Raw genomic sequence first — 26,454 nt, forward strand, 5'->3', positions numbered from 1 at the left:
AGATCATTTATTTATTTATTCACTTATTTATTTATTTTTTTTCTATAGGGCATTTGAAGTACTGCCTTGTAATTCTAAATCAGCCTCTGGACAAATGTTTTCGTCATCTTTGGAGCAAAGGTAATCTTAATTAGCATTTATAGTTCTTTGCTTTCTTACTCTCATTGGGATGGACTTTTAAGTACCTTGGAACCTCACAGAAACACCAAAAAGTGGAATTCATAATAAGGTGAGTCAATTATTGAATTATCAGCAGAATTAATTATTGCTTTTCTGTTAATCTGTTTATGTATGTGATTTCCATAGCACAGACCCCCAAGGACAGAATCCTCTACTGTAGTTCAGAACCACCATGTGGATATGAATCTCAGATACTCAGCAAGTTCTCGTTCACAGACTCCAGTGACAGCAGAAAGCATGCACAGGCCTTATTTGCTGCAGCATCCAATAATAAGATGTCTGTGGGATGATCAGATTTGCCAAATTAAAAAAGAAAACATGCTGCCAAGTAGGGTTGCTGAAAAATGTAGTTACATGTTGGATAGTTTCACAGAATTCCTACTTCTGGAGATTTTGTGTGAGAAACAGGCTTTATTAACTTCCTATCACATTCTTCTTTGGGTTTTATAGGATTAACTCTAGGCTGGAAAGTAATATTAAATAACCTTTTCTGTTTCGAGCCCTGCTCTTCTTCCATCTTGAGAATTTTGTCAAAGCAATGTGTCTGCTGAGATATCAGTATAAGTTTTAGACCACTGTCTACCTCCTGAAGAGCTTGATTCTTGATATATTGTGTCTTGCTGTGTTAGTCCTGACTCTCTTACCATCACTGAACTCTTCAGTACTTTCAGTATCTTGTACCTTAGGATACAAACCCATTATCCTGGATAAGCTCACGTATTACATAGAGGTAGCGTTAAATAGAGGGAATAAACCATCCCAATGGTATTGTGTGAAGGTTCTTTCTTGCCCAATATGATTGATTACAATGAAAACTCTGTATTCTAAATTTAGCTATATTTAAGTTAGTCAACTTAAGACTTTACATTATAACAGTACTAATATTAACCTGAAAGTTTGAAAAATTATTTAGCAATCAATTTTCCAGCACTAATTATTAGATAATTATTTGTATGGCATAATGCCACAGGATCTTTCTCATCATTTTTATTTCTAGTACCTAGTGCAGTGATTGGCATATAATTGCTTAGTAATTACAGTAAATGAAAGAGTAAATTTGACATGGCTTATATTGCTAGCAAAAACAAATAATCTGATTAGGCACATTTTTTTGGTCTGAATTTATTTTATTTTATTATGCTGTTAGAAGATTATGTTAGTGATTTTTTTTTCCTTGCAGGTATCAGAAATAGGCAAAGTAATCATCGATGTGAACTGTAGGAAACCTTTCGTACTGAAAGCTGCACCTTAAGAAATCTCTTAGAAGTCTTGCCCTTTAGGCTAAGGGTTACAGGAGCTGGATCCCATATGACCAGCCACGTAGTTCAAATTCCAGACCTGGCAGCTAGAAGCATGTGTATGTGTATGCCCCAAATCCTGACAGAATGGAGTAATGGAGGAGACAGGATCGTGGTGTGACCATGCCTCATGGGGAGGTTGCTTTGTCTCTCTCTTTCTCCATGTCTCCATGTCTCTCTTTGGTGAGTGGATGCATTCCTTTGGAATTTTTTTTTTTTTTAAATCTCATTTTGAGGGTAGGAGTCTATTTTTTACATAGTATGAAATGATGTAGATTTTTGAGCTGACCGAAGTTGCTCATTTCTTTAGTTTTTCTGCAGGGAATAAGACTTGAGAATGTCTCATGGCTGACATACACTAGCTAGCCATTTGATATACGTGGTCAGTGGGTGCACAGGGCTAATAGTATCTGAAGTGTCGGCTGTTGAAATGGTCAGTTACTTCTTGCTTTAGGTTCTTGACATGTTAAGCTCTTTCACATATACTTCTAGGATAATTCTTGACTTTTTGGAACCTTGACCATTCAAAGAAGATGATCTGTTAATAAAGAAATCTGTTGTAAAGAAAGATGGATTAGAATTTTTCTGATTCTCATAACAGAAACTGTGAACTTGCAGTGTGCTGTCTTGTGTTACTTTTTTTACAAGTGAAGGCAATAAAATAGGGTAAGTTTGAGCTTGGATTGTTTTTGTTTTTAATGTAAAGAGAGAGAGGCTATGAAAAAGTGTAGTGGAGCACTGAGAGGCTGCGATAGACTCTTTGTATTGTGATGGGAAATCAAGAGTAAGGCCTTCAGGCTGCTATCCCTTTTACCTTTGAAAAAGCCCTTATGTGCCCAACAGGTGGAGTGGTAGTTAAGGTGGCTGGATCCCAGGAGGCTGACTATGCAGTTAGAGTTCTGGACCCAGTAGCTTGAAAAACACACTGTACTCATGTGCATGCGTGCCCAAAATCCTGAGAGGAGATTGGAGCAGAGGGGATTGCAGCTGGGATATCCCCCCGGGAGATGATGTCTCACTTTCCTTCTCTCTCTCTGTCACTCTCTGGCAAGTGCATGTGCCCTATAGCAAAAAACTTAAAAATGAAAAAGTCCATTTGGTCAACAATTTTTATAACCTCTGTGGATGTGAACATTTGTGAAGTGTACAAATCAAAGGGCGAAAAGTGGGCTGTTAAGCTAAAACACATACAAAATTTGAAAGCTATTGCATTGTATAATTTGAACAAAATTGAAATTTTAACTTTAACTTATGCCTAAGACTATTAATTAGATATTTTTTAGATTAATTTCAGATGGAAGACTACTTGGAAGATTTCCTTTTTTCCAGTTCCTTTTTACACTGTTTAGTTGGTAAAAGGTATGAAACTTGGGGACCAGCGGTTGGTATAATGGCTGTGTCGCTGGACTACCATGTAGTTGACCGTGGTTCAAGTCCCAGACCCGGTGGCTTACACTCATGCTGGGTGCATGTGCATGCGTGCCCAAGATCCCAAGAGGAGAATGGATGAGAAGGGATTGTGGTGTGGCCATCCCCCTTGGGGGGTGATTTCTTGCTTTCTGTCTCTCTGTCTCTCTCTGTCTTTCTGGTGAGTGCACATGCCCTATAGCAAAAACCTCTCAAAAAAAAAGTATGAAACTTAGTTTTAGTGTCTAAGGAAAGGGTTCAAGGCAGCTTACAGTTTTAGAGATTTTTTTAAAGAGATTTTTGCTATAGGGCGTATATACTCTTCAGAGAGACAGAAAGGGAAAAATCACCCCCTAGGGGGGATAGCCACACCATCATCCCTTCTCCTCCATTCTCCTGGGATTTTGGGCACACATGCACACACATCTGGCATGAGTTTTAAGCTTCCAGGTCCTGAACTCGAACCGCAGTCAACTACATGGGAGTCCAGCAATGTAATCTTTATGCCATGTGATAGTCCCACAGTTATAGAGATTTTTAATGTGTTTTATACATCAGGAAATTTTGGTGATTTTTTTGTAAGCAGGTCTTGGACTATGTATTTTGTAGATCCCATTTAATCTGGTGATTAAAATAAATACCTTGGTAGGTAGGTAGACAGGTAGAAAGATGGAGAGATAAAAGTACAGTTAATTGATGTCTGATATTTCTGTTAATGTGCTAGGTATTTGGGAGTGAATATTGCCTTCAGATTTAGATTTGTTTAAACTTGTGTGTGTGTGTGTGTGTCTTCCTATTCCAGTAAATTTGTTCTTAACCAGAACTAGGCGATAAGTGAAAAACATATGGATGCCCTGTTTGAAGATCACCGTGTGCTGTGTGAGTTGCCAGACTCTCAGGGTCAAGAGGTCCTAAAATGGCTATTTCAGTTACCTGGAATAATGTTATGTTGATCAGCATATCAGGTTACCAGAACTCTGGCTTCTTAAAACATATCTTCATTTTAATAAGAGTTCACACCTGTTTCCTGCTTTTTCTATAGAACAGTGATGATTTTGTAAATTAAATTATGGACCGATGATCAGATTATGTCAGTATCAGGTGCTTATCTATAGTGTGAGGAATTCTTTTTCTTGATTTCTCTCTTTTTTGGTTCTTCGGTAACCATTGTGAAGGTCATACCATGTTTGGGTAGTATATTCTGATTCATTTCTGGTGAGGCTGAAGTTATAAAATATTTTGCAAATTAGGTAGACCTTATAGATTAAAAGGAGGTACATGTAGCTTTCATGAGCTGAAATAGAATTGAGATCTTTGGTTTTAGAACATCAGTTTGGGGAGCAGAAAAGATTAGTGAGAAGGTGTAACATGTTCTTTTTCATCTCACTAGGAGACAAATGTTGGTTGAGAGAAAGTTGGGTCTACATTCTTTGTATGGCTGAGTTTGCTGGTGATTGTTGGAACACACTGAATGGGGGTGAAACCACAGGGTAAAACACTTGTTCATGTTGATGAGAGGGATCGTTGCAAGGAAATACTCTATTTTAAACATGTTCAGTAGAACTGAGCAATGTCAGCTTTTTCTTACCTTTATTTTTAATTTTTATTTTTTAGGTTTTTGTCATAGGGTACATGTACTTGCCAGAGACAAGAGAGACAGAAAAAAGGGAAGTGAGAAATCACCCTTCAGGGGGTATGGCCATGCAATACCCTTCTCCATTTTCTTCTCAGGATTTTAGGTGCACATGTGCACACACATGTGTAATTTTCAAGCTGCTAGGTCTGGGACTCGAACTGTGGTTGGCCTTGTGGGAGTTCAGTACCTTAACCAACACACCACCTGCTGGTCCCCAGTGTCAGCTCTTTGGTATACCAATCCAGTGGCAAAATCTGATAGCTAAATAAGGCTTCCTTGGTATTTCTGTTGGTCTGTCCTGTCGCTAATAACAGAAAATACCCCCAAACTGAGTGAGTTATAAAAAGTTTATTTAACTCATGGTTTAAAGATTCAAGGTCCAGGGCCAACATCTGGTGGGCATTTCAGAGTTCTGATGCAGCATACCATGAGCACAGGAGCAGAGCAGATTGTCTGTGCCCATTAGTCTCTGTTTTATGCCCTCTCCTTATACACCTACCAGGAGTCGAGTTCTCACCCTAATAACCTTACTCCTAATTTCCTCATACCCCACCTTTCAACATTATTAAGTTTCTGTTTTCTTAATCCTATCACAAGTAAATCTCAATACACAAATATTTGTGAGGTATTAACCCATAGCAATGTCTAAGTAGTTGTCATGAATTTAGCATTTAGGGATTTGCTGGTGGTGATTACATGGGTAAGTATCATATCACATGCAATTTTTTGTCTTTTTTTAAAAACAATTATTCCATAAATGAGAGAGAGATACATTGACTCCTATGGATTTTCGACACTGCAGTCCACTCCCTGTTCCAGCCAGCCTTGATCCAGAGCAATGTGTACCTCGTGTACCTGGGGAAGCCTCTGGACATGAACCACCAATCTACCTGTGTCAGGCTATCCTTGTAGAGTGTCACGTTCTACTGCTGTCTGCTGTCTGACCTCGTCCTGTGTATTTTTAAATTTAAATGTATATAATCAAAGACCCAGCAGATTACTTCAGCTGGGAAAATGCTAGCCTTTAGTATATCTGAATTTCAGTGAGGATGATTTCGGAGGCATCTGTTCTGGTAATGATTAGGTTGGTCATTAAACATAAGAATTCTGTAATACTGACGTTTATCACAATTTTATTGAACTACCAAATTGACGCCATTGTGTCCTTTTCTGTGTTTATTGTTTCACAGAACTTATGCTTTGAGCACATTTAAGTGAACATTGAGCCAAAGATCTGATGAGCAATTTGCATGCTTGGTTCAGGTCCATTGAGCAAAACAGTTATGTATAAGCTGTAGTTTCGGTAAATAAGACTGGTAGTAAAGGTATGTTTTCATTGCACAGAAATATTCTAGAGACTACAAGATTAAGGATGGGGCCAGCAGGTGGTGTAGTGGTTGGAGTGCTGGACTTCCACATAGTCAACCGTGGTTGGAATCCCAAATCCATTGACTTGAAACTCACACTGCACACATGTGTGTACATGTTCAAAATCCCAAGAGGAGAAGGGATTGTGGCATGGCCATCGACTCAGAGGGTGATTTCTCACTTTCTGTCTCTCTAGCGAGTGTATGCACCCTGTAGCAAAAATCTCTCTCAGAAAAAAAGATGAATGAAATGTATAACACGTTTTTATTAGTGGCACAGAATAAACTATACGATGTTTGAGATGAGGCTAGAGACCAACTCTGCTGTTCCCATTCTCACAAAGGTGGCCCATTTCTATTAAGTCAGGCCTTTTATCATTCTGGATATTATAATTCAAGGATTATGAGATTTTTTATAATCCCTGAGTTTTATTTCTCAGGTTACACACAGATGAGGGGAAATGACTTAATCTTTGTGTTTAATCCATGTCTACTTATATTTCTTAATTAAATTAAGTTATATCTCTTTTTATTTATTTATTTTTTGAGAGATTTTGCTATAGGGCATATATTCTTGCTGAAGAGAGAGAGAGACAGAAAGTGAGAAATCACCCTTCCTCAGGAGGATGGCCATGCTGCATCCCTTCTCCTCTTGGGATTTTGGGCATACACGCATGCACACACACACACACACACACACACTCCTGGCATGTTTCAAGCCTCTGGGTCTGGGACTCGAACTGCAGTTGGCCACGTAGGAGTCCAGTGCCTTAACCACTACACCTCCTGCTAGCCCCCATATCTCTTCTTTTTGAACCTCTACACCTCCTGCTAGCCCCCATATCTCTTCTTTATCCATTAGCTTCTCACCATAAAGTGCTACCATTGTTTTTCAATAAATTACTACCTCAGAATTTACTAGTAGAGTTATTACTAGTCAGAATTTTTCTCTTGAATGTATTGATTTATTCATTAATTCAGCCCTTATTCCACTAATAACTGTAGTGCATATACTAAATGTAACAGTAGCCAACACAGAGTGCTTACCATGTGCCAGATAGTGCTCTAAGAGCTTTATGACACACTTAATCATGTATCAACCCAGTGAGATAAATGATAAAATTCCCAATCTAGACATTCGTAGCCTGAGGAACTGAAAATGGTAATGACCTGCTTGAGTTCAGCTTTCTGGCAGATGAAAATCTAGGAGTTAAACCCAAGCAGATGACTTTGTGTGCATTTGTGTAGTAGGCGCTTGGTATTCATTGGTGCCTTCAGTGTCTGTGTTAATGGTATAGAATAGTACCCGTGGCACGTGGACAGTAGTCAGCAAGCTTTTTCTGTGAAGAGGCAGATAATAGACATCTTGGGCTCTGCAGGCCACGTGGTCTCTGTCACACTGTTGGAGTGCAGAAGTGGTCATAGAAAACATATGATCTGTGCGGCTGTGTTTCTTTTCTTATTTTTTTTTCTTTTCTTTGGAGAGGTTTTTTCTATAGGGTAGACAGAAAGTGAGAAATCATCCCCCAGGGGGGATGGCTACACTGTAATCCCTTCTCCTCCATTCTCCTCTTCGGATCTTGGGCACACACACATATGCGCCTGGTGTGAGTTTAAGCTGCCGGGTCTGGGACTCGAACCACGGTCGACTACATGAGAGTCCAGCAACATAGCCATTATGCCAACTGCTGGTCCCCGTGTGTGGCTGTGTTTCCAGAAAAGTATTATTCATAAAAATAGGTGAAGGGCTGGACCAAAGACATTGACACTGCTTTACCTAAAAGGATATCATCTAACGAGAGCTTTTCTTCATCTCAAAGTGTCCATTACCATACTCTTTTCATTCTCCAGTTTTTTCCTCTTTTTAAAGATTTTTCCATAGTTGCATGTGTTTGCCAGAGAGAGACAGAGAGAGGAGGAGAGGAATAAAGCACTCCCATGGGTCATGTTCATGCCTTCTCCTTCATTTCTTCCTCCTGTTGGGATTGTGGGCATGCATGTGCACACACCTGGTATATTTTCCACGCTCCCAGGTCTGGGGTTTCACTTACACAATCAACCATGTGGGATCTGGCTCTCTTAGCCTCCACACCACTGGGCCAGCCCAATTTTCTCCCATTTTTCCCCACCTCTTTTTGATCTCGGTGTGATCACTCTTCTTTTTATCTTCCTTCTCTCCTCCTTTGTTTTCTATGGGCAATAACTTCTCCTATGCTTCTCAAATACACATCCTACCATCTGTTCTGATCTCTTTCTTAATTGCTAGTAATACAATTTTTTATTTTAAAGGTGATCAGAATTATTCAAGGCATCTCATTATTATTATTATTTTAATTTTGTTTCTGTAAATATAATAGCAGGGTGTAACTATTGCAATAATTACTATTAACAATTTCAAATGCATAGCACTCTGTGGCCATATGTGATTTCTTTATTAAACTAAGGAGTAATAACAAGTGTATTGGACTGGCCTAATCACTGCCCCGAGGGTTGGCCATGCCACAATCTCTTCTCCTCCAGTCTCCTCTTAGTACTTTACGCCCACACACGCACACTTGACATGTTTTTCTTTCCAACTGTTGAGTTTGAGACTCAAACCATGGAGTCAATCATGTGAGATACGGTGCCCCAACCACTGTGCCACCTGCTGGTCCAAAAGAAGTCATTTTTAAGTACCAAGTTTCATAGTGTTACATTTTTCAGTATGTTTACTGATGGCAAGAAAAGTTCCTATTAATTCAAATTTTTACTCAATAATTTTTGAGCATATTCTGTGTTGAGCACTGTGTAAAGTCTGGAGATAGCACAGTGAGGAGGACACAAGCTCTGTTCTTTTTTATTTTATTTTTTTTTGAGAGGTTTTTGTTATAGGGCATGTGCGCTTGCCAGACAGACAGAGAGAGACATAGAGACAGAAAGCGAGAAATCACCCCCCAGGGGGGATGGTCACGCCGCAATCCCTTCTCCTTCATTCTCCTCTTGGGATCTTGGGCACGCACGCACACGTGCCCGGCGTGAGTTTTAAGCCACTAAGTCCGGGACGCGAACCGCGGTCGACTATGTGGGAGTCCAGGGACATAGCCATTATGCTAACTGCCGTTTCCCCACAAGCTCTGTTCTTAAAGAGCTTACATGCTCTGGGGACCAGCAGTTAGATTAATGGCTATGTTGCTGGAATCTCATGTAGTTGACCACAGTTCCATTCTTGGACCTGGTAGCTTAAACTCACACCGGGTGTGTGTGTGTGTGTGTGTGTGTGTGTGTGTGTGTGTTTGTGCCCAAAATTCCTAGAGGAGAATGAAGAAGAAGGGATTGCGGCATGGCCATCCCCCCTTGGGTTGGTTTCTCGCTTTCTGTCTCTCTGTCTCTCTCTTGTCTTTCTGGCAAGCACACGTGCCCTATAACAAACAACTTCCCCCTCAAAAAAAAAAAAAAAAAACACCAAAAAACGGCTTACATGTTATGACTGACTTTAGCAGCCCTATTGCATAAGTCCTAATGTTCTCTGCAGATCCAGGTGTATCACATAGACTCAACTTGGCAAGTTGAGAATTGCTCAGCTCTTACCTATTTTGGAGCTTGGTCTCAAAGGTCCTCTTAATTTTTAAGTCTGGTACCAAGTATTGTTATAGGCAATCTTGATCTTTGTAGCTCCAATCAATTATTTGTAGACATCGATTTTCCCCTTAAAATTAGTGTTATAATGTGGGATCGATGCTGGTCCTCGTTTGCAGATGATATTCTGTTAACTTCAGTAAATAGTGGAAATATCTTAATATTACATATTAATTTGATGAATGGAATTAGAATATAGGAGATAAATATTGAATCGACAGCAGATATAAAATACAGTATAGGCTAAATAGGTTATTGTATAAATTTAGGTAACTCAACTATGTTTATTTTGTGCATAAATCTACTGCCTTTTTTATGGATGGGAAGAAATTAGCTTTTCTTGTGAAATATCAATTATAAGGATTCATTGAGTTACTTCAGGACCATTGTAGAGCTTATCTTCTAGAAGTTACCAATCTCTCTCTCCCTCTTTTTGTTTTTCTATGTAGTTTCGGTAGTGTAAAGGGGAAAAATATAAATGGAAGTTATTATTTCTTCCCCCAAAAGACACAACTTAATAAGTCTAAGAAATAAAGTTTAGCAGTATGAAATACTTGATTTTAACTTTTTAAATTTTAAGTTGAAATTCTTCTATCTTATATGGGAATAGTCAATGTGTAAAACACATTCCAAAGTTATAGTAGAAGTTAATGGAAAATAGTAAGATCATCCACAGTATTTGAGTTTAATTATTGAAATTATGATTCTGCCACTAAAGGAAAACTGTTATGTGATTTTACGTTGAAGATTGAAGTGTCTAACGTGAACCCTCACCCTTGCTGTCTCTTTAAGAACACAGGAGTACTTTCATTTGCTCAGTACTGTGGGATGACCTTTGCATAGTCTCAGGAGTTCAAAAGAGGTGACAGGAGAGTACAAATTACAAGCAGTGGATTTTTTTCAATTGTCAACTATGTTTGATTATGTTAAAAAAAAACAGAGACTTATAATCCTATTGCATTTATCGCTACTAGCCTGGATCATTACACAAATATGCTGTAACTAGTTGCAAACCCAAGCCAAACTTTTTGCTTTATGGTTATGATTACTATTTAAAATGTATTTTTATTTTTTGTTGCAATTCTCCTGCCTTGGCCTCCTAGCTGGGATTACAGATGCACACCACCATACTTGGCTCCCCTCTAGACAGGGTCTTGCAGTATTGTCCAGGTAGGTCTTGAGCTCAGAGTTCTCCTGCATCACACTCCCAAACTGCAGGGATTACAGGCAGATGCCACTGCATCCAGCCTTTAGGTTGGACCAAGAATTGAATCTGGACTTCCCATTTGGTCCCAACCTACAGAACACAGTGTCTTAGCGGTGGTGGGGCCACTGTGGTGGGACCTGTGATTACATAACATATCTTGATCATAATGATGCATTAGTAATTCCAGTCCTTTTCTTGGGGGGTTCGGTGGAGGTTAACCATGTTTCACCACATTGTGTATCTTCGTTCAGTAGCATAGCAAATACTGTAGGAATAACCCCAGGGGCATCATTTTAGTACTGCTTCAAAGTTGGCAGACTTATGATTTTAAAGAGTGGAAAAAATAATAATATAAACTGAAATTAAGAGGAGTAAGGATGCGTGTGTTTATTCAAAGCAAATTTAGAATCTTGAGAAAAATAAATATGTGAACTTAACCTTGTATTTATTCAACCCAGGAGCTCTGACTGACTTCATCATTCCATATGACCTATCCTTGTCCATATGCTTTTATTTGCTAGATTCTCCTTTGCTTTGGTTATATAGCAGGTCCATTCAGTTTTGTTTTTCCTTACTTTTTTTATTTTATTAATCTAGATGATTAGTAAATTGAAGACCTTGAGAAAGTATGCATTTAGATGACCTCTGAGGACAGTGCTCTGGAACCCTTGCTGGTTGAATAAAATATCTTATCATTGGTAATGAGATAGAAATATTTTATAATATTACAAATGGAATCCTGTTTCTAGTGTTTGCAGAGAACATTTAGCAGAGGCCTCCATGAAACTTCCATTCCTGTTGTGCTCTTTTATATCTTGCCTTACAGGGCAAAGCCAAAATATAATGCACTGATACCACAGAATAGTCTGAAACTTTAATAGTATTTACCCCTGTATGATAGCAGAATTGTATGCATACTTTAATAACTTTTGAATATGTTCTCTATTTTTTAATTTTTTAATTTATAATACAGTACGTGTACATGTTTCTGAGAGAGAGAAAGAGAGAGAGACAGAGAGAGAGAGGGTGCACAAGCGAGCAATGAGGACCTCCGCAGAGTCTGGTCACAGCATAATGACCTTCCTCCAATCCTTTGGTTCATGGGATCTTGAACACTAGACTGTGTGGCCAGCATGTTTCAGGCCAGCTAGCTGGGTACTCAATCCAAGGTTGTTGCATGGGATCAAGTTTCTCTTGAGCACCACCGAGTCAGCTCCTAATATTTTCTTGGAGAGGTGAATTATTAATCTTCTCAGAGAATACAAGCAAATCTTGATATATCTCTTTTCTAATTTTGGAGAAGCAACACTTCTTTCCACCATCGGGGAAAAAGAAATAGAAAGCATATGAAAACTTTTAAAAACTAAGTTTTTCGTACTCAACAAGGTTGAAGGCTGTAGCTGCGTTACTCTGCATGTGTTTAGTTAAATGGGGTGTAGAAGTGGTTTTGAGGCTCTCCTTGTACAAAGTGATTTGTGCGTTTCTGTGCCATCTGTTACATTTCCATAAGGATACACTGATGAACTATTGTAGCGAAGTAGAATCTGGAGGCCTTCCACAATAATTGCAAGCATTCTCTCACTCATTCATTCAATTTAACAGATATTTGAGATTGTAATATAAATCTTTGTGTTTTATCCTTTATTTGTCATGCACATCTGGCATTTACATTTCTGAGTCCCAAGGGAAGGAAGATTAGGGTATATAATACCTGTATTCCTAGTTATGAAAAGTCTTGACTAACTGGCTATTTTAACAAGGTAGAAATCTTTTGTGCTAATCCTGCTTTGAAGTTATAAATCTTAAATGTCAAACTCCTAATCAGTATAAAATTTTTTGGTAAAGACTCAGTCTGTTCTCTTATATTTCTTCTATGTCTGCACTAATGAGACATTATATTCTCGCTATTGACTTTGGCACTTGAGGGTCTTTTGCCATTTAAAGTGAGTTTTTATTGTTTTTTCGATGTGGTGTCTATTAGGCTAGGAACATCCACTATTTTTATGAAGATTTTGATAATTGTTAAACACTCGTTTAAGCAAACTAGAAGTGATTAGGTATTTCTTAATTAATATTTCTCTTTCAATGTTTTAGTAACAACGTTGCTAGCATTTCTGCTTTATTATTAATGCAAAATTTACTATATCCTGCTGATGAGCATTTCTTGAATTCACCTTCATATGATCATACTATCATCTATGGTGTGTTTTTTCCTCTTTCTTTTTTTTTAAACATGGAACTAATTATAATTTCACTTGCCTCCTTTCCTTTCCTTTCCTTTCCTTTCCAAACATGGAAATATTTGTAATTTCACTTGCCTCCTTTCCTTTCCTTCCCTTTCCTTCCCTTTCCCTTTCCCTTTCCCTTTCCCCTTCCCCTCCCCCTTCCCCTTCCTTCCTTCCATCCTTCCTTCCTTCCATCCATCTATCTATCTATCTATCTATCTTTCTTTCTTTCTTTCTTTCTTTCTTTCTTTCTTTCTTTCTTTCTTTCTCTCTCTCTCTCTCTCTCTCTCTCTCTCTCTCTTTCTTTTTTTCTTTTGGGGGGAGTGGTGCTATAGGGTGTGTGTACTTACCAAAGAAAGAAAGAGAGAGAGAGATATAAGGAAAGCAGGAAATCACCCCCCACTCCTGGGTTGGGGAAGGATGACCACACGACCCTTCTCCTTTCAGGATTTTGGGCATGTGCTTGGATATACCAGGTGTGATTTTTCAATCCACCTGGTCTGGGATTCAAACCACACAGGCAGACATGTGGGATCTAGTGCCTTTATCTCCATGCCAGCTGCTGGCTCTGACTTTTAAATCAAAATTAAAGGTAGTAATTGTAGTACCTGGATAGTATCACTTTTGTAAACTTAAGGAGTCTCTCAAATGAAAACCAAAATCATAGGTAGTTAAACTTCTGTTCTTTAAGTTTAATGGGTGATAACAGCATTTTTTTTGTTTATTATGTATGTATGTATGTATGTATGTATGTATTTACCAGGGGATGCATGTGCTTATTGGAGAGAGCAAGAGAGAAGGAATGTGAGAAAGCAGTTGTTACAATCCGTTCTCCTCCATTTCTCCCTTTTCTTGGGATTTTGGGCATGCATGCACATGTACCCTGTGTGTTTTTCAAGCCATTGGATCTCGAACTGCATGGTTGACCATGTGAGATCTACCCATCTTCCTTAATCACTGTGGCAATGGCTAGCCCTCTGTAAATCATCTTAAGATAAACTTGTGGCAATTATGTTGCAGAATGAATGAGAAATAATTATTGATAAGAAATAATTATAAATAAATTATTGATTGGGAAGAAAAAAATTGAATTAAAAAATTGAATTAAGTTAAAAATGTTTACAGAACAGTGTCCATCACTGACCTTTCTCTCATTGCTTGTGTTCTCCTTTTCCTGATTGTAATCTTTGAACTGTTTGCATCCATAGTAGTACAGCATATATGTTTAGAAAAACATCTCCTATGAGTGGAAATGAATGTTACCGCTTTTTGAAATTTCCCAGTTATGGACGTCAGTATTTATTCCCCGCAAATGTTGGGAAGACTCTTTGATATATTCCTAGAGGCTAAATTTCTCCCTCACCAAAGGCTTACTTTATACCAACGGCACTGTATTTCCCCCTTTCCATTTCTTTTTCTTCCCTTGTCTCTTCACTTGCTATCTTTTTGAAGTCATTCTTTTCTGTTCCTGTACTCTGTGTTGTTTTTGTCATTATTGGGAACATAGCCCTCCTTTCTGCTTTCTTTTCCATCCAGTGTCATGTTTGTCTATGAATTAAATGCTGGAATGCATTAAAGAAACACATAAATAGAACACATTAAAGGAGATGTGGGTGAGTTGTATTAGTGGCGATGACAGTAAGAGGATTGGTGATTTGCACTTCTTGTGACACACTGATGAGACCCGCCTTACCATAGTGCTTTCTTTCAGGATATCTTCAAGTAGAATAACCCGTAGTTCTAATTAGGCTTTACTCACCTACTAAGCCGTATGAGTGCTGTAATTTAATCTTACCTTGCGGTTTATAGCAAACTTTAGTGTTGATTGAATGATACTTTGTACCTTGAATTTTTGATTATCCAGAAATGACAAATGAGCAATAGAGATAAAAGAATCATAAATTCTGCAAAATACTTAGAGATTCAGGTAGCTCATTTTTCTTTTTTCCCCCCACTGACCTCTACTTACCAGCCAAAAGTAAGCTTATCTTTTTTTTTTTAGAGGATTTTCCTATAGGGCGCGTATACTCGCCAGACAGAGAGAGACATAGAGACAGAAAGCGAGAAGTCACCCCCCAGGGGATGGTCACGCCGCAATCCCTTCTCCTCCATTCTCCTCTCAGGATCTTGGGCACGCACGCACACGTGCCTGGCGTGAGTTCTAAGCCACCAGGTCCGGGATGTGAACCGCAGTCGACTACGTGGGAGTCCAGCGACATAGCCATTACGCTAACTGCTGGTTCCCAAAAGTAAGCCTATCTTAATGTCAGTGTATACGTATGCACTCTATTGCTAGAGTGGCTATTACCTTAATTTCATTAAGGTAGTCTTAAGACTTAATTTCATTAAGGCATCTGATTGTTGTATTGTTATATACAACTAGGTAGTTTTATACTCAATTAATTGGATGATGTTATTGTTTCCTGTCATCTGACCTTTCCAAATAGCATATTCTCCTTTCAGCTTTGTTACTTTAAGAAAAAGTGAGACAAAAACCTTTGTCCAAAATAAGCTAATACATGTTTACCACTTATTTTCATCTTCTTATAATAGCAGTAAATAGGTTTGTGTGTGTTTTAACTTAATGGAATTTGTCATTAGTTTCTTCAAAGTTTGCATGTCTCTCACCCATTTTATCTATAATCATAGTTGTTTGGAATGATTAAGATTCTATTTTGGCAACTTAGATGATATAATATGATATAATAAATTATGATGGTACTTTTTTTTTCTTTAAAGAGAGATTTTTGCTATAGGGTATGTGTGCTCGCTGGAGAGATAGAGAGAGACAGAGATAGAAAGCAAGAAATCACTCCCCAGGGGATGGCCATGCCTCAATCCCATCTCATTCATTCTTCTCTTGGGATTTTGAGCATGCACACACATGCCCCGTGTGAGTTTTAAGCTGCCAAATTTGGGACCTGAGCTGTGATCAACTACATGGGAGTACAGTGGTATAAACATTCTGCTATTTGCTGGTCCCAGTGCTAGTTATTAGAAACTTTTTTTTTTTAATTGGTAGAGGATATATATGCTTGTGGGCTATGAGTAGAGAGAACACCCAATAGGGTATGGACATGCCATAGTCTTTTTTCTTTTTCTCTATTCCATCAGGATTTTGCAGATGCATGCACACATGCCCAGTGTGGTTTTCAAGCCACCAGGGCTGGGACTTGAACCATAATTAGCTATGAGGTTCTGAGTTCCCATGCATAGTGCTCAACTGCTGTGCTCAAAGACCTAATTAAGAAACTTTTTTCTTTTTTTCAGTTTTTGTTTTAGAGAACGTGTGCTTGCCAGAAACAGAAACAAAGAGAGAAAAGTGAGAAATCACCCCCCTCCAGTGAGGATGGCTGTGTTGTAGTCCCTCCTTCTCCATTCTCCTCTTGGGATTTTGGGGATGCATACACATGCTCTTGACATAATTTTCAAGCCCCTGGGGCTGTGACTCGAAATTTGGCCATGTGGGATCCAGCTGCCTTAACCTCCATGCCACATGCTGGCCTAAAATTTTTTTTCCCATGAACATTTAAGTCTACAAACTTAGGTAATATTATAAAGGGAAATACAGTTTTTTTCTCAATATGCCAAAACAGCAATGACATAAATAAAAGTTCCATATCCTGGTGGGTTAAGGACGATCATTTTCTAATTTCAGAAAAAGCTTAATTTCTTTTTACTTTATTTTTGAGGGAAATAGGATCATTCCTACACAGATTTTATAAGGATGAATACAGTAGGTTCTTTTGAGCTTTTGGAGATAAACATTATATAGTAGCAAGTAAAGTGAAGATTTAAATTTCATGAGATTTAAATTCATCAGCACAACACAGAGATCATAAGTAAGAATCAAGGTTTTAAGTGGACACATTAATATCAGAAGTGAATGTTATATTTATTTGTTCCCTACAGTTTTGTCTGCTTTGGAGTCCTTTGGCTACAAACATTTAATGAATAAAGTGCTTTTTAACTGTGTATCTCCTCTTCCCCTCCTACTCCCCCAGCCCACCCAAGGTTTACTTTATAACTGTACTTGGTGCATAACAATCGATGACTTTAATTAAGCAGTATAGAAGTTTTTCTTCGGGGACTACATTTAATAGAATTGTTTTAGCTGTTAACTTTCAATATTGGGTTAAGATTTGTTTGTTTTCAAGTTGCTAAACTGTTGCCAATTCTATTACTCTTGGCCTAAAATATGCTCTCCACTGGATATTTCCATATAAACCTCTTATCTGGCACATTTGAAGCCACTTCATCTTTCTCTGGAAATCAGCACTTCTGTGGATTTACCTCTCTACTGTTCACTAAGGCTCACTCTTTAGAGCTGTGCTCCACTCACGCCACTGCTTCCCCTCCCTCATTTTTTATCAGTATGATCAGCTGCTATCCATTTTTCTTTCCTACCCCAACTAATTTTTTCTTAATACTAATCCTGTCCTACGGTCTTACAGTTGTTCTCGGAAATATCTATCTCTGATTATTTCCCATTTACCTCTAAGCTGCACAGAATCTTTACACTCAACCTGTATAATTTCTGTTCTCCCTGTCCAGAAGCTTGGCAAAGGTCAGGATTGCTAGTGGATGAAGAACAGACTCCTTGGGCTTTAAGGTGCTTTAAATGTATAGTCAACATTTGTTTCCCATCCTCAGTCTTCCATGTGTCTATGGACTCTTAACTTCTTGAGAATGCCATTTGCTTCTCTGTATTCGTATCTGAGCAGCATGGCACCTGGCATACTGTGGACTGTCAGACTGTGGAAAGGAAGAAAATCCCTGTTACTTGTCCCTTGCTGTTTTTCTATTTGTCTTCTTTTCTGTCAGTCTATTAGCTTGCCTTTGTGCTTTTCTGTGTCTGCTTGTTGGTTTACTCTTCTATCTTGTCCTACATTCCATTGGAGGAAAATTAGTCTGATGGCTGCTGGCTACTTTAATGTGGCCCCTTTCTGTGGTGGGCAAATGAGCCTTTTTTAAAAAAATAAACAAACAAACAAACAGAAAACAACTTTCTATTATTTGTAGAATTCCAAGATCTCAACACCAAATTTTCTCCCTCACAGATCATCATTATACTGCTTCTTGAGTCCCTGATAGCATGGGAGTTCTGCATATATTATCTCAAGAAAAATTACCCTTGAGTAGACAGCACTGGAAACTGGATCCTGTGTGGCCAACCACGGTTCTAATCGTGGCCCTGTCAGCCTGAAAAACAATGCTGAGCCCAAGTGTGTGTGTGTGTCTCATATGCAGACAGTGTGGAAAAATGGAGGCTAAATGATTGCTTGCAGGGTGACCATGCTTTGTTGAGGGGTTCTCTTCCTCTCTTTCTCTGGCAAAGGTACATACCCTGTGACAAAAAGAGCAATAATAAAAAACTTGTACACAAGAGTTCATACCAGTTTTAATTATAATAGCCAGGAAGTGAAAAGAACATAATAAGTAATTGTTGAAAGGATAAACAATATTGGTATATCCATAAAATGAAAAATTATTTAGTCATGAAAAGGAACAAAGTGCTGATACATATTACAGCATTGGCGAACCTTGAAAATAGCTGAATAAGGAAATTCTGAAACACACAAAAAATATTATAGTTCCATTCTTATGCAGTGTCCAGCACAGGCAAATCTACAGAAATAGTGGTTATGTTAGTGGATGCTCAGAGTCAAGGGATAGAAGGATGGGAAGAATTGCCAATGCATAGGGGCTTCTTTTGGGGATGATGAAACAATTCTAAAATGGATTATGAGTATGGTTGCACAACTCCATGAACATACTAAAATCATTGAATCTTCTATTTTAAATGTGTTAATTTTATGGTATATAAATTGTAGCTCAATAAAGTGTTAGCAAAAAGTAAAATTTAATTTATATTAGGTTGTCTGGAAAGTCATGATGCATTTTTACATAGAAAAACAGAAAAATATGTCATGACTTTCCTGACAATCTAGTAATTAGTATCTTCTAGTGTTATTATCCTATCAATTTATATTTATCTTGATTAAGAGATTTACCTTTTGGGACCAGCAGTTAGCATAATGGCTATGTCAGTAGACTCCCATGTGGTCGACCGCAGTTCGAGCCCCGGACTTGGTGGCTTAAACTCACGCCAGGCGCTTGTGCGCATGTGTCCAAGATCCTGGGAGGAGAATGGAGGAAAAGGGATTGCAGCATGGCCATCCTGCCGGGGGGTGTAATTTTTCGTTGTCTGTCTCTCTTTTTCTCTCTCTCTCTGTCTTTCTCTTTCTGGCATGCACATGTGCCCTATAGCAAAAACCTCTCAAAAAGAAAGAAAGAAAGAAAGAAAGGTAAATACCTTCTCCTCCATTCTCCTCTCAGGATCTTGGGCACATGAGCACACTCGCCTGGCGTGATTTCTCGTTTTCTGTCTCTCTTTCTCTCTCTGTCTTTCTCTTTCTGGTGTGCACATGTGCCCTATAGCAAAAACCTCTCAAAAAGAAAGAAAGAAAGAAAGAAAGGTAAATACCTTCTCCTCCATTCTCTTCTCAGGATCTTGGGCACGCGAGCACACCCACTCGGCATGAGTTTAAGCCACTGGGTCCGGAACTTGAACCACTGTCGACCACATGGGAGTCCAGCGACATAGCCATTACGTCAACTACTGGTCCCAATATTTACCTTTCTTATGAGCTTTCACCGATATCGAAGTTTGACATTCTCACTTGTGGATGTATTTCTGTAGGGTAGGCTAGTGCTCTCACATTGAGCAGGCATCAGAATACCAGGAGTACCCTAGCTCAGTATTTTGGATTCAGTAGTTCTAGGGTAGAGCTCAATAATTCACATTTCTAATAGCTTTTTGTTTTTTTTTTAAAGTTCAACTTTTAATAGGTTCTGAGATAATTGCCTTGGTATATTTAGATTTCAGTTCTAATGTCTTATATAGCACCGAGTCTTACTGATGAGAACACAGCTTTTTAATGTTATATTTGAAACATTATATTTCCTTTTGTAATGACTTTTCTCCCTCCTTTCCCACAATGGGACTAATGTTTAAGTGAAAGCTTTTTATTTATCTTTCAGCTTTTTGATCTCAATTTTTCTTTATGGTGTTTCTGAGGAAATATGCCTTAGAAAGCCGATCAACTCTATGATGCTACACAAATACGATATCTTGACTAGAAAAAAGAAAGCCGATTTTTTTATAAAATGATACATTTGAGAAGGCAGGCAAAAATGTCAGTCATTACCATATTTTGGTGTATTTCACTGTTTTAGTAATTATTTTAATTCCCAGATCAAAGAGTAACTTTAGTGTATTTTAATTAGAACATTCTTGTTTGAAATATTTTTACTAGGGTAAGCTTTAAGTGGAAGAATGTGACAAGCATTCATTATTAGCATTAAATTTTTAATCAAGGAAACTGCTTTCTGAGAAAATTTATCTTCTTGATTTAAAACAGGAAAGAAAAACCTTTTATAAAAATATCCTTAGGATCTTGTCACTGTAAAGTCCGTAAGCCTCTTGTCCAATGTTGTGAATTAGCAGTGGTCCCAAATGCTTATTAAATTAATAAATGAATGAGCTATGAGCTAAGGATCTGGCAGACGGCTGGGATTACAGATACAGTGAGACAAGACTCTTTTCATGAAGGGATTTACAATCTGGTCGTATGTGTTGTAAATCAATCAGTGAGGATTTATGTAGCATCTGGGACTTCACCAGTGCACTGTACAGGATGTTGGAATCTGAGAGGCAGATAAGGATGGTCCTGCCCTTGAGAGTTTTTAACCTGTACTGAAGACGAGACCCAGCACAAGAAATAACCTCTATGCTGGGAGTATCTGCGGCGGTGACCGTGCGTGCTGTTGGAATTCAGAAAGGGACTTTGAGGATTGAGCTTGAGATCTGTGGATGTACACACATCAGGAGTTCATTGAAAAACTGCTGCAGGCAAAAATGCCATCTCTGATAATAAATTGCAAGGAGATCAAAAGTGATGTTTCAAAAAGAAGGAAGGAAAAAAACACTAGGGTGTAGAATTCTTTATTTTATTATGCTGGTGTGGAGAGGAGCAGCTGTTATCTATCAAAGTGAGAACTCCTGACAGATGTTGGTCGGTGGTGCCCCTCTCTTGCTGACTGTAGCATGTCAGACTTTGGTTGGCAACCATAGAGTGTGGGACCTTTCTGGGAGAGAAGCGAAATCAAAAGCCCTCAAAACAGACAGCTTATACTTAGAATATTTTACAATGTTGAAATAAGTGTGTGCTACTAAGATTAACAATTCTGTTTTATGAAAAGAGACAGAAAAATAATAAAAATATAGTAGAATAGAGAATATAAGAAGCTACCTATCACTTAGGTCTTATCTGTCACATTTGAGTGTTAGAACAGTCTCACATTATAATAACTTGGGCAGGTTCTATTTCAAATATGGATATTTGAAATACGGGTATATGTGCCAACGAAGAAGATTGCTTTTCCTTTATATAATAGTTATCAGTGTCATAGGAAGACCCATATGGAGAATGTCATATGGCATAGTTGGGCAATATCTGCTGAAAACACTTTGAATTTAACTTGCAGTTTTCTTATATATTTTAGATATTTCATGTATGTTTATTAGATTACAGCCATATTTTTTGTTGTTATTATATCTGTATAATTAATTTTGTTTGAGCCTATAACTTCTAGTTCATGAGATTTAATCACGTTTTTAAGTTAGAGAGAGATGTTTGCTAAACTGAATTAGTCACCAATTTATAATTATGGTGGGTAGATCATATATGTTTACATTTATCTTTTTATTCCAGAAATGATTTTGTAAGGAAACTTGAATTAGTTAGTTTAATTAACTTTTCAATACTGCTGATTAAAATATGTACAAAATATTTTCCTTATCTATAAAGATTATATAGTAATATCAAGTCCTTATCTCAAAAAATCAAATTGATAAGATAATAGTAATATACAAATATTTGAAGCCAACCAATTAGGATATATGTGAATGCAGGGTTAGGGGAGATCTTTTTCATCTAGAAATGGAAACCTAGACATTTACAAGATAAGCAGAGTTGACTATAGAAGAGTTAGAAAATTTTCTATGGCTCAAAATATTACAGAGTGTTAACAGAAATTCAACAGATACGGAATTGTAAGTATAAACAGATGAAATACAAGAGCTTATTTGTAATAATAATAATTATAATAATGGAACTCTAGTGAATAGATAAGTAAAAGCCAAATTAACAGCAGCAACAAACTTAGTTGAGGATACAATTAGGAACTTAGAGAACTAATTCTGATGAACCCCAAATATATGAAAAGATGCTCAAATTCATCATTGTTGGGCACATGCATGTTAGAAATCACAGATACCATTTTCTACTTATTAGGCTGACAGAAATGAGAGTGACAGCTATTGTTATTGGAGACAGGAAATGGGATATTCTGGTATTGTAAGCAGAGATGAGGAACTATCTGGATTAAAGAGGCCTACTGTGCAGTTCAAGACCCAGACCTTAGAGACAGGAAATGGAATATTCTGGTATTGTTAGCAGAGATGAGGAACTATTATATCCTTTCCTAGGATCATAACCTGGCAACTTTGTTAACACGAAAAAATATAAATTTCAGGCCAGCAAGTGGGGGGGGGACAGCTGGATCAAACAGGCCTACTGTGCAGTTCAAGACCCAGACCTACTTGACAACTATAAAAAATTATCCTCTAGTCTTTTTATTTTTATTTTTACTTTTTTAGGTTTTTACCATAGAACATATGCATTCGCCAGAGAGAGAAAAAGGGAAAGTGAGAAATTACCCTCTACTAGGAGAAATGGTCATATTGTAATCCCTTCTCCTTCACTTTCCTCCTGGGATTTTGGGCACACATGTGCTTGTGCACAATGTGATTTTCAAGGTACCAGGCCTAGGATTTGAACTGTGTTTAACCATGTGGGAGTCTAGTGCCTTAACCACAGTGCTTGCTACCTGCTGGCCCCTAGTAAACTCTTCTATATTGTAAACATTCATGTTAAACTTCATTTTTAATTTCTTTGAGAAAAACATTCAGAAATTATTAATACATATTTATTACTCAATAATTATTTGTGTAAGCAAATACATAATGGTTATATGTCATACAAATAGGTTCTGCGAATGAAGACACACAGAGATGAAATATTTAATTTGGCAGAGGGAGGTGTCAGGGAGGGCTTCCCGGAAGAGGCAGAAGATACGTTTTACACAGAGGGACATCAAGAAAGTATAGAATTGAGAAAGACTGTATGTTTCTGTGTCAAATGCAATGGAGCAAAACAATTAACTAAGCAATAAATTGTAAATGGAAATCGTTGCATTTTATGAGTCTAAGACTCAATATTTGGCTGCATGATGCATTACTTTTTATATATTACTCAGAAAGAAAAACGTAGATTTAACAGTTTATTATATTAGCAGTTATAATCATATGGTTTTTCTGGGTCAAGAATTCACGTGCACTTTAGCATAGAATGTTCTGAGTTCAGATCTCTTACAAGTTGCAGTCAAGATGTTCAGGAAAGAGAAAAGTGGTAAGAGAATCCACTTTTAAAGGTGGTCAACTCACATGACTGATAGAAGAATTCGTCATTGCCCATGGAAATGCCTGAGTCTCTTAATAACACAGTGACTGGCTTTCCTCAGAGTGATCTAAAAGAGTCTTCATGTCTTTTATGATCTCATTTCAGAAATCAGTATCCATTTCTTCTACTGTGGCATTTGTTAAAAATTAGTCACTGGGACCAGCAGTTGGCATAATGGCTATGTCACTGGATTCCCATATAGCTGACTGTAGTTTGAGTCCTGGACCTGGTGGCTTAAACTCATGCTGGGTTCATGTGCGTGCATGCCCAAGATCCCGAGAGGAGAATGAAAGACAAAGTATTGAGACATGGCAATCCTCCCTCGGGGGGAGGGGGTGATTTCTCACTTTCTGTCTCTCTGTCTCTCTCTGTCATTCTGGCGAGTGCACGTGCCCTAAAGCAAAACAACAACAACAACAACAACAAAAACAAAAACAAAAAAACCCTACCTCCCAAAAACGAGTCACTAAGTGAAGTCCGCTTTCAAAGGGAAAAAAATTATTTTCTGTCTTTCGAAATCTCAAAGGATGAACATCAAGGAATTTATGAGTATATTTAAAACCACAACATCTGGAGAGGAAAATATAAGTAAAAATAAAGGAGGTTAAGGTTATATTCTAAAACATTGCACTCATTGTCTTATTTTTCTGAATCACTTTGCAAAATAGTTGATACTCATTATGTTCATGTTTTTCAACATAATATTGTTCTTTATGCCATTAATAACATTGCTGATGAAGCATTTTTAAAAAGAATGGTTAGACTCTCAGCAAAATCGGCATAGAAGGGTCATTTCTCAACACAATAAAAGCTATCTATGAAAAACCCATAGCGAACATCATCCTCAGTGGAGAAAAGCTGAAAGCTTTTCCACTAAAAACGGATACAAGATAAGGATGCCCACTTTTTCCACTCATTTTCAATATAGTACTGGAAGCCCTCTTCAATGCAATCAGAAAAGAGGAAAAAATAAAAGGTATTCAAATAGGAAAAGAAGAGGTGAAACTCTGTTTGCAGATGACATGATTGTATACATAGAAGACCCAATGGTTTCCATGAAAAAAATTCTGGAAGTAATATATTAATACAGTAAAGTTGCAGTGCCGGGGTCCAGCCTCGACGGGGGGTGGGTTGACTTGTTGGAGGTGGTGCAGGAAATGAAGAGTAAGGCCTCAGTGCCATTTTTGTGCAGGTCCTTAGTCGGACACCCCCAGAGATTGCTCTCTGAAGAGTGACAATTGCCAGGAATTATCATGCCTTTTTATTGAAAATGTGATACATGCAAGTAAATGGATGAGGGGCTAGGTTTTCTAATTATCAGTTCATAAAGTTTTAACAATAGGGATCATAGGTTTCATTCAGGGTTGGATTAAGGGTGAGTCTATTGCAGTTCCACAATTGCTCGTTTGATGTAGGTGGGTCTTTATGGAATGCAGTTTCAGGAAAGCAGCTCCAGCAAGCAGAGATAATTATCAGCTGATGTGGTGGCAGCCATCTTGTGATTACTGAGCATGATGCTGAGAAAAGAAAATCTCAAGTATAGATATTAGTTCTTATGGATCTCAATAAAGAATGATACTTATATAGTTTTATAGGGGTCTAAAACTTAATTTAAGGAATCCTAATATATTTATCTATTTCACTTGGTGAGGGCGGGGGTGTCCTGGGCCAGTTTCGGCCTAATCCCATTTTATGTAAAGGAAAGATTATTTTTAAGCCTATGTTAAATGTATCTTGAAGGGCCTTCCAAAGGTCAAGAAGATTTCTGTGGCACACCCTCTATTGTGACTGCAGGGATGAAGCATTGTAATTAACAGTAGGTGATCAGGGCAAAGGGGAGTGATCGGGGGATTTTTGGGAAATCTTATCACATGCTCAAGAGAGCTATATAATTCTTTTATAGTAGTATATCAGGGAGTCAGAGGGGGGTTGCTTCGCACAAGGCTACCGCAGTCTCTGGAGCATACAACAAGCGGCCTTGCCAGCATGCTGAGTCAATCCAAGCTTTGCTTATAGGTGTGTGTGTGTGTGTGTGTGTGTGTGAGGGGAGGGCGGGGGGACATAAAGCAGCGGCCTTGCCAACATGCTGAGCTGACCAAAGCTGTGCTCAAAAGGTCAGAGGCTCAAAACAGATCCTGGGGCCCTACCGGGTTAGACTCCTCCATTGCAGGATACAAAATTAATATCCAGAAATCTATAGCATTTCCATATACAAACAACAGGCAGACTGAAGAAAGTTATTTCACTTACCACAACCACAGAAGTATAAGATACTTAGGGATTAAATCTAGCCAAAGAAGTTAAAGACCTCCACAAGGAAAAGTACAAGAAGATAAAAAAAGAAATTGAAAATGACACAAAGAAGTGGAAGTATATCCAATGTTCCTTGATTAGAAGAATTAATATAATCAAAATGGCAATTCTATCCAAATTAATCTACATTTTTAATGCAATACCAATCAAAGTACCAGACACAGTCTTCACAGAATTAGGAAAGACAATCATTAAGTTTATCTGGAATCATAAAAGACCCTGTATTGCCAAAGCAATTCTGCATAAGAAGAGTGGAGTAGATAGCATCTCACTCCCAGACCCAAAAATATACTACAAAGCTGTGGTAATCAAAACAACTTGCTACTGGTACAGAAACAGACACATGGACCAATGGAACAGAATAGAGTTCCCAGAAATAAATTCCCAAACATACAGTCAAATGATTTTTGACAAGGGGTACCAGTCAATCCAGTGGGAAAAGGAAAACCTCTTCAGCAAATGGTGCTGGAAAAACTGAATTTCCACTTGAAGAAAGATGATCTAAACCCCTACCTCTCACGTCTGACAAAAATCAAGTCAAAGTGGATCAGAGATCGAAATCTAAGACCTCAAACTATAAAACTACTCCTGGAAAACACTGGGAGACATTGGGGTAGGGA

At 38.0% G+C, this 26,454-nt stretch overlaps 1 protein-coding gene across 2 annotated transcripts in view; it reads left to right on the top strand.

The window, feature by feature from the left end:
- TPK1 (thiamin pyrophosphokinase 1) overlaps positions 1 to 26,454 on the top strand; it is a 427,050-nt gene that overhangs the window by 75,119 nt on the left and 325,477 nt on the right. For both annotated transcript variants that reach the window (XM_006139890.3, XM_006139889.3), the window contains one exon: positions 49 to 120. In XM_006139890.3, the coding sequence (XP_006139952.1) occupies positions 49 to 120 (72 nt within the window). The remainder of the gene's footprint in view (positions 1 to 48; positions 121 to 26,454) is intronic.

The sequence above is a fragment of the Tupaia chinensis genome, unplaced genomic scaffold (genome assembly GCF_000334495.1).
Source record: "Tupaia chinensis unplaced genomic scaffold, TupChi_1.0 Scaffold000010_1, whole genome shotgun sequence".
Lineage (NCBI taxonomy): Eukaryota > Metazoa > Chordata > Mammalia > Scandentia > Tupaiidae > Tupaia > Tupaia belangeri.